The 9,990-nt window shown below is 38.6% G+C and overlaps 1 protein-coding gene across 2 annotated transcripts in view; it reads left to right on the plus strand.

Moving 5' to 3' along the window:
* The window catches only part of phldb3 (pleckstrin homology-like domain, family B, member 3), a 59,920-nt gene extending 58,067 nt beyond the window's left edge, over nt 1-1,853 (plus strand). For both annotated transcript variants that reach the window (XM_030159320.1, XM_030159321.1), the window contains one exon: nt 1,187-1,853. In XM_030159320.1, coding sequence (XP_030015180.1) covers nt 1,187-1,321 — 135 coding nt within the window. In that variant the 3' untranslated portion in view covers nt 1,322-1,853. The remainder of the gene's footprint in view (nt 1-1,186) is intronic.
* Nucleotides 1,854-9,990: the final 8,137 nt, after the last annotated feature.

Consider the following 9,990-nt stretch of genomic DNA (forward strand, 5'->3'; position numbering starts at 1 on the left):
ATGTTGGAGAAAGTGCCATGTTGGCTCAGAGGATTCTTAATGTTGTGCACTTATTTACGAGGGGGCTTCAAAAAGTGGAAAAACAATACAGCTCTGGAAAAATAAGAGACCACTGCAAAATTATCACTTTCTCTGATTTTACCATTTATAGGCATGGGTAAAATGAACATTTTTGTTTTATTCTCTGAAGAAGAATTCAAGAAGCTCAGCAATGTTCGATGGTTTGTGTCCGTCCATCTTCCTCCAGAAGTTTTCAAAGTGGGTTCAGATCTGGGGATTGGGCTGGCCATGACAGGGTCTTGATCTGGTGGTCCGTCATCCCCACCTTCATTGACCTAGCTGAGGCCAGGAGCATTGTCCTGATAGAAAACCCAGTCCTCAGAGTTTGGGAACATTGTCAGAGCAGAAGTCCAGTAGTTTTCAATAGTTATTTTTGGATTCCAATTACTTTTGTGGTACTAATAGCACTGTTTTTGTCTATTGTAAGAAAATAGTGATGGCCACGGTAGTGGTTTTTACTTGATTTGTTCATTCATTATCTGAACCCGCTTTATCCTCACTAGGGTCATGGGGGTCACTGGAGCCTATCCCAGCAGCTTATGGGTGAAGGCGTGGTACACCCTGGACATGTGGCCAGTTCATCACAGGACTGACATAGAGACAAACAACCAAACACTGTCACATTCACACCTATGGGCAACTGAGATGAACTGAACTGAACTAAAATGAGTCTGACAACCTTGACCTAGATGGAGCACGTGTTGAAAAATAAATAGCATAACTTACACTTTTTTTCCAACTGTCCTTTTTCCACAAACTTTTTGAAGCCACTTTGTATATCTTTGAGTTGAGCAATTCCAGTGGTAATTAGTCCATAAATATACAATAATTATGAATGTGATGTGGGGAAAAAAAACCCTAAGAGTTCCTTCAAACAAAAGCAAAAAACACCCACTTTTCTGCTTATGAAAGTACATATGCATTTAATCAAACTTCAAATGGATGATTATTTGCTTAAATTATATAACTCATGTTTCTTAACCAACTCCAGCTCTAGGAATGTGACTCTTGAACACATTAATGTCTGTAAAGGAAAAAGTTTTTAATCCTGTGAAAAAAGCGTCTTCTTTTTTTTTCCTTTTGGACTTGACTGATGATGTTTTCTACCGTCTGTCCCTCCTTTTAGTCTCCACGGCCCAGTTTGACGTTTTGTGTGAAGACATATGACAGACTGTTCTTCCTGGTGGCAAATAATGCTGTATCCATGAGGATTTGGATGGACGTTATCGTCACGGCAACAGACGAACACTGCCGTTATTGACCTCTCACAAGTGACTGCTACACCTGGGAGTGAACATACCGAACAGGACACGCATTCAGTGCCTGCGTTCGAGGCTGGTTCGCTGAAATCAAGGACGGGGGCTCGGTGACCTGTGAATCTACCGTGTGGATGAGTGGGTGGGTGGGTCCAGGCGCTGAACAGGTGTGATGGGACCCAGCAGCCAAAGGCTTTTACAGAACAGTGAAGCCTCAGTGGTTGCAGAGGATCAGCACTGAACCAGAAGCAGCTTCACAGATCAACCTGGGTCAGCCTGGTCTGGGACTGAGAGTTGTATCCTGAGTGTGAGCTCCCCCTACTGCCTGAAGTCCAGCACTGCAAGACTGGTGAACACAACGACACACTACATGGATGAGCAACTGCATCTGTGTCATACAGGGCATCCAGAAAGACTCTTTACAATTTAACACATTTAATACAAAAGCAAATGAATAGACACATCTGTGGAAATTATTACAGAATGAAAAGTAGATGTTGAAGTTTTTTTTGCCTCATTTAACCCATAAAGACCCAAACCTCCACCGGTGACACAAACCATCTACAGATATAAACAGTTTAATCCAGTGGTTCCCAACCTTTTTTGGCTCATGATCCCATTTTAACATCACACATTTCTAGTGACTCCAGACATTTTTCTCTTAGGGATGTCTTAGCGGGGCCAGGTGGGTGAGGAAATCCTCCCATTCTCTGTTGGGTCTGAGTTTCTGACTGTGACTGTGTCCGGGCAGGTTGAAGCGTAGTCACGCACGTGGTCACATGATCAGATCAATCAAGATATATCCTGTCAGATATTATATCCTGCATTTTATTTGAACTTGATTTTTATTAGGAAAAGTGTGTGGTGTTTTAATTATAATGAAATATGTATTGAATCATTAAAAAAAAAATTTTTATTAGTAATTTTTAAAATTTTTATCGATTACTAGACATTTCAGGCGACCCTATTTGAATTCGAGGCTACCCCATGTGGGGTTGCAAACCCAAGGTTGAATAATACTGGTTTAATACCTTAATATTCACTAATCCTATCAATACATGTAAATAATTGGTGTAAAATACAGTTTATCATCTTCTCATGGTCATCAGATATGACCCATTTGGATGTTCAGAAGCTTCGTAGTTACCATGGAAACACCGTCATCCTCTGTAACATTGATTCACCAGGAAAACCCATAGAGTTGGATCAATGACAGTGGATGGAGACAGTGGGTTTTACATTCAGTTAGCAATGTCTTTGCAGAAAAAGTAACTTTTTCTTCATTTTTCTCAGTTTTGATAGAATTAACTTTGAATTTACTCTGAGTTTTTATGAACATCTACATGATCTGTGAATTAAATGTAGGAAAATACATGATATACACCAAAAACTACAAAATACAGAAGATAAGATTATTTAAAAAATTGGTGATAAATCGGTTAAGAATGGTAGAAATAGACAAACATTCACTTGGGAACTGCCACAAAAGTAGCACTGGGTCTTTATGGGTTAATCCACCTCTACATGGACACCATCAGTTGTATGAAGCACATCCAGACGGTGCTGGATTTGTTTCCATGTTGGCTGTATCCTAGAAAGAAATCCAGTGCAGTGATATCTGGTGAACCAGGTGTCCAGGGAATTGGACCATCCCTTCCAATCCACCGGTGTGGAAATGTTAGATTTAGGAACCCACCAACATGCAGTCCCCAGTGTGGTGGTGCACCATCGACCTGGAACATGATGGTTGGTTGAAGGTCATCCAGTTGTGGTGACACATATTCAGTCAAAAGGTCAAAGGTCAACATTTGCAGTAATTGATCTCTCATTGAAGAAAAAATGGACCAATGATTCGATTGCACATGATTCACAAAGTGATTAAAAACTGTGATAACCACTGAGTACACAGAACAAATGTGATGAACATATCTCAACAGCTACTTTTGTAATAAATGTTTTCAATTGTAAACAGACTTTGTGAACACCCTGTATGTCACCATCCAATTAAACAGCCCAGCAATTAGTATGGCTGATGGATGTGTTCAAGGACCTCTGGATTTCCCATCATTCTGTCCTCCCAGTATCTTTTTGTTGATTTATGACACTTTGTACATAAAATATCTATGAATTAAGTTATTTTTAAATTACTATGGATTCATAATGGATATGAATGTAGACCGTCACTGTTCTCATGGCCCAATTAAATGGTTGTTGTTTAAAGGACACGTTCAGATGACTGTTTATTGATTCATATTTATTATATTATGGCAACGTATGTGAGGGAAAAAGTGAGCCATGTTATTTAGTAGGGATGTAACAATACACTCAACTCATGATTCGATACGATTTCCAATACTGCGTTTAATGATACAATTTTCTCCTGATTTTTTTTTTTTTTTTCTTTACAGAATGAGCTTGCAGACAAATTCTGACTGAAAATGATTCCTTTAATTATTTGTCAGACAAAAAACACATTCCTGAGGTAGGGTATAACTGCCAAACACAAACTATGTAATGAATGCATATTTAAAGAACATATTTATATGCAGTGTTGTCACATTTACTGAACTCAGTTTAGTGGGACCAGTCATCATAACCAGGTTAAGTAAATCCAACAGTTCATTTCTTTGAGTGTATAATTGTTTTTATTTTAATGATTTAAAAGACAATTTATAATAATAATAATTATTATTATTATTACTTGTCAATAATAATAATAAAATAGTACTGGAAAAAAATAATGTCCTAGAATATATTTTAATTTTTGTGCATTTGCATCATGGTAGACACAGGAATCAAAACGTACACTAAGAAGAATGCACTATAGGTTGCTTTTTTTGTTTGTTTGTTTGTTTTTTTGTTTTTACTGCAGTAAACTGTCAATTTGTGAATTTTCAGTTTCAGTTTGACTCCCATGAACTCATATGATACATGATCAGTTATAAAATGAAGCCACTGCCTATATTCTAAATTCAAGTCCATCACGGCTTTTCTAGTTATGAAGGCTGAGCTGATGTAAAATCTGTCTGAGCAATACAGCCACACACACACACACACACACAGACAGTTGTTTTTCTACTTTACGGGGTAAGCTAGTTTTGTTTTGTTTTTTTGTTTTTTTTTTACCTACTTTTGGGATCCAGCCTTTCTGTTGGTTCTAATTCTCTAAAAAATGGGGAGTTGAAAAAATCTAGATCAAAGCTGTCTTTTCAATTTAATGGAATTCAACAGTTTTGTCTCCACACCCGTGTTTCAGTTACATTTGGGCCCAATTCTAACATTTAGAACTTGTGGGGTCCACTGACACACACACAGACTGCTCACATCTTGTATCCAGTCACTGTAGTTTTCTTCTCATGGCAGTAATTACAGTATTACTGAATACTGTATTCAGTAATACAGGTATTTCACTGTTTTCCAGTCTCTGTTTCCAAGGGTCTGAGGTTCTGCATCGTTACACTGCTGACAGTGCATTTTCCCTGGAGCCTGGTTCCTCACTATGAATTTCCTGCAGCAGACTCTTCTGGTGTTCAGCTTCTTTTCACCAAAGGTTGTTTATCTGTGCAACCACAAAAAGAGCACATGAAAAGTTCAAAAAGACATGAAACACTATTACAGTGTTTGCAAAGGCACTGCATGGTTATATACTGCCTCTCCAAAAGCATTGTTAACCTGGATTTAACCAAACAAACTGACATGCTAGCTGGTAACAACATAAACTGATGCAGCACCTTCTCATTCCTAAAACAATATTGGAGGAGATCTGCGTAACCATGGCAAAGAGGTTAAAGGCTTAAAATACTGGCACGCATCAAGCAAAATAAACAACTATGAAGACTGGTTGAAACTACTGTTAACGTGTTCTTTTGTTGGAAGCGCCAAGAATAAGTCCGGATTCTTTTCTGTCTCATTTTTATACATTTATTTTGGCTTATCTGACCACAAACAAAGTACAAAGTATGACTCAGCGCTGAGGATCCACACCGAGCAGGAAATGGATCCAGACATTCCAATGCACATCACTTTTATAATCCTGGTAACCTGATCTTCAAACTCTGGGCTGACCCCCTTGTGCTAGGTGGGCTGGGTCACAGAAAATGGACCGGCGTCATCTGACTCTAAAGCAGTGGTCCCCAACCTTTTTTGGCTCGTGACCCCATTTTAACATCACAAAACATCTGGCGACCCCAGGCATTCAAAACGGAGAATTTTATTTATTTAGCTAAAACTAATTTGTTTTTTATCATGTAATACTTTTCTATACTATGTTGCAAATAAATGCTAATTTTAGATGACATTTAGTCTATATAATGTATATTATTATGGACGGAGGCAGAAAAGCAGGTGTAGATTACTGCACAAAGGGAGAATTTGATTTTCCTTGGTCAGGATATGTACAGTCAGTTCAGCTTGGATTTACAAGGCTGACAATTAATACTGAACAAACAAGAACTCAAACTATGAATTATGAAAGAGCTGCAGCATCTGAAACTGACCACAATGAACATTTGACAGATAAACAGAACCACAGTGCTTCAGTTTCAGCTTCAGAGTTTGTCTTTTATGGACTGTGATTGTCTCTCTCAACTCACCAAATATTTTTCATTAGTAAGTTTTAATTTTATTTTTATCAGTTACTAAAAATTTCAGGTGACCCCATTTGAATTCCAGGCGACCCCGCGTGGGGTCCCGACCCCAAGGTTGAAAAACACTGCTCTAAAGTCCAGCAGATGTGATACCTCAACTCTATGTAAAATCCGATATTGACAGTGTGTTTACATCTTATCTCCTGTGATTTATGACCCTATGTGGGCATGTGTATTTAAAAGTGTGTCTAAGGTAAAACCTAAGTCCTGTGATCATAAATCTGTCAGTTTAGTATGTTGACCAAGATGTGACCTATCCTAAGAACTTTACCACTAACCAGTGAAACAAAGGAATCCTAACTAATACTAATATGTGATTAAACTTAAGAATTCAACTATCTAAACTAAAATAATATTTCACTACTAAAATTAAACAATGTTCAGTTGTTCTTGTGTTCAGTCATGACTGCAGAACTCACCAACAGTGACCTCATAGTGAAATTAGCAGACAGCGCAGCAGTGGTGGAGCTCATACCATAGGAGGGGAGGTGGCATACAGGCAGGAGGTGAATGTCCTGGAGTTGTAGTGTAAGGAGAACAACCTGATCCTGAACATCAACTAAATCACAGAGATAATGATGGACTTGATTTGATTTAGTGATTTATTCATGCATGCAACATGCAATGAAATTTAACATATATGTGTACACGCAAAACATGCATAATAATACAAATATCAACAATCATCACAATCTTAGACAGAAGAACAGCACAATAGTTCCATTTACATGCCCAAAAGGGGGTGGGAAGAAGTGCAACTTATTTAATCCCACCCCCTCTCCCTAAAATATTGTTCATTATATATATGTCCCTTCCATAACAAAGCCACTCCACCCTGCCTCTCATCCACAGCACAACTGTTGAGACGGTCATGACACTTACTGTTTGTTCAATAGGTTTGCTCTCAACTCTTGTATGAATTGTATGAATTACCAAAGACTACAATGCAAGAGGCCGTCGAGCTAAACTTAGCATGTTCGACGTTCTAAGTTTGCAGCAAGAGCTAATTTTAGCAGCTGATTAGCAAGTTGGTCCGAGCAGAAATATACACATTATGATACTGACAGAGCTGACAGAAAAGTTCCTTCCAGCCTAATGAATAGCCTTGTTTCAGAAGTAAAATGGTACTTATACGACGCCTCATATGACGTCCATGAGCACACTGGTCTTCTCTGTTGCTCTGTCCAGAAATCAAAACCCATTATGGTGTTCAGTCATGCTCCTCAACACCTGGTAAATGTACCCCGAAAAATGACACCATCAAAGACACAAGCTGGAGTTAAACTTACAGAATGAACTCCAGAAATTTTACTCTTTCATTCTTTTTTACCTAACTCCAGATTATTTTACTCCACAAATTTGCTGTGTAGAACAGAAAATACTGAGGTGAAAATCAGGAGAAATATTTTCACAGATGCACAGTTTGCACTTTTCTTGGTCAATTCCTATTTTTCTTGTTCTGAAAAACTATAAATGAGTTGCAGATTATTTTGTTTAATACAAATACTTTTTCTCCAACGTTACTCCAGATTACAAGACCTTCTATAAACCAAACAACTGTCAAACTGTAGAACTCCAGGTAACACACAGAGCTTTAATTCCATGTGAAAATCAGTCCCATCATATCCCACCATGACCCGAGGGCAGTTGGAACCTGCTTCAGGTTTTGTCCATCAGACGTTTGTCTCAGTGTCCACTGTAGTAGTGTAACAGTCCACTGTTCCTATTAGTAATGTACTGATGTATCATGAATATTATTACTAATATCCCTATGTGATTGAATTGAAAGCTGTTCAATAGTTGGAGTATGATGTAATACTAATTACTACTCAGGAAGTTGATGGGCCTAATCGTGTAATGATAATAATGTAGGCTCCATGTTTTGAGGTGCCACAGAAGCTTCATAGTTTTACTTTTTGTATTTCTTGTTATCCTACTCCTGTTTAGGTTTTTGAAACCTTGTTTTTGAAGTGTGTGACATAGGCATCATTTTCAATATTTTGACTGATTGTCTTTTAATTTACCATGTTTTAACATCCTGGATAAACTTTAAAATGTTCAAAATTCTGACTGCCTTTGGTTGTTAGTAACATTTTCTTGTACTTTTGCTTTCATTACTTGAGTACATTTAATTGTAGATTACTTGATATACTTAAGTATAGTGAATACTAGCTACTTAATGGAGTGATATTTTGCTTTTTAAATGGAATTCTTCGTTTTCCAACATTTCCCTGTGGTCTACATGAACTGTGAATGCTATGCTTGGGTCTGAATTCTTCATTAATTCAACTCCACAGGTCCATCTTCAACCTTATTTCTCCAGAAAGGTGGTTTGGAGCGCTGGCCCTTTAAATGCAAATGAGCCACTTCAGGCCCCACCCCCTGCTGTGCTGCTTTGTCCTGTTCAACCAACAACTGAACATTTTAGGTAATGAGCTCCAAGTTTGGACATATTTTCAGTATGGACTACAACCACTGTATGGAGAGAAATTTGTTTCTTTATTCATCAAGAAAAAAAGAATGGATTTGCAACCAAAAAAGAGATTTGAGAGCAAAAGGCAGTAAGTGACAATCAAAAAAAAAAGATCATTTTGCTTGTAAATCAGTCCTCATTGTTTGTGAGTTAAAAACTTTTGTTTGAGACTTCAAAAGTTTTGCTTGCAGATTTAACTGCACTTAATGGGCGTGGCCTACGCTGATGGATGAAGAAGAGTTTCTACTGATGGGTCTGAGCTGGCTCCAGCGCCGGCTCCAGTTTCTGCCTTAAACCCACTTCTCCATTGTGTTCTGTTACTGGGAGTGTAGGGGCTTTACCTTTAGCCACCACTATGGTGTGGAAGGGTTCAACCTGTTGTATTTTTGATGCGTGCATAAATGAATGTCAGGCTGGTTTTCTTTGTCTCTTTGGATATGCCAATCCATTTATTCACCAATATTAAGTCCAAAAGTTCATTATAAGTCACAGTTGTCTTTCCATATTCTTTCAACAAATCAGCAAAATAGGCTCTTTAACATAAAGAAAAATACTTTAAATGCCGACCAACTCAATCCACTTGTCTCACAGTCAGAAAACTGGGGCTGTCCTCACACACACCGCCCACCTCACACAGCAGGTATATGTAAGTTTGTCACACCTGTACCAACACCCACGATGAGATGCACCTGTGGCGATCATCACAGCCACACCCACTAAACAATTATTAAATTAAGGTCAAAATAAAAAAGAGGAATAAACAAACAAAAGTGTATTTTGGCTCCAACAGGGAGGTCAGTTCATAGTCTATTGCTCTTTGAAATTGAAATGTGTCCCATAAGTAATGGATTACACTAAATATCATCAGTTACAGCTTGTACATTCACAGCCTGAGCAGAGTATGCAATAAGTGAGTGAGTGCGTTACTGGCATCGCCTGTGGCTTACTTCCAGTGGCTGTGGCACTGCTGCCAGAGACAGCGGACGGTGCTGTTCTTCGGCAGGCCATCTCTCATGGCAGGCCATCTCTATCACTATTCGCCACTCCCACAACACGTTTGGTCATATAAACGCCGTATAAAATGGCGTCCAAAACACCATAAAAAACAGTGTTAATTCCCACAAAAATGCCGTATTTTATGGCGTCATGTACTGTTTTTAGAGCGGCACAAAAAGTGCCGTCTTATGGCTCTTTAAAACGCCGTATTTTACGGCACTCTGTCACTTTTGACGGTGTAAAAAGTGGCGTTTTATTGTATTATTTTCATCTCCACCCCCTGGCTTTCACAGCCACTAAAGTTGAACTCTCATCAGCCAATAAGTAAAGAGAACAGACAGACCACACCAGTTCACTGCTGATCTCCTTTTCTGCTGACTGCATCTATTTCTTACCTGCTCGAAGGAAAAACCTGTGCATGCACATCTCTAGTCATGCCCACTTTCACCTCTCCTGAAATCAAAATAAAAACCCTACTTTTATGGATGCTATATGCATTAAAAGTTTTCCCACCCACGGGCGCACATTATAGAGACAAAGCTGAACATAGCTTCATGCC

This window comes from Sphaeramia orbicularis, chromosome 16 (genome assembly GCF_902148855.1).
Source record: "Sphaeramia orbicularis chromosome 16, fSphaOr1.1, whole genome shotgun sequence".
In the NCBI taxonomy this organism is placed as follows: Eukaryota; Metazoa; Chordata; class Actinopteri; order Kurtiformes; family Apogonidae; genus Sphaeramia; species Sphaeramia orbicularis.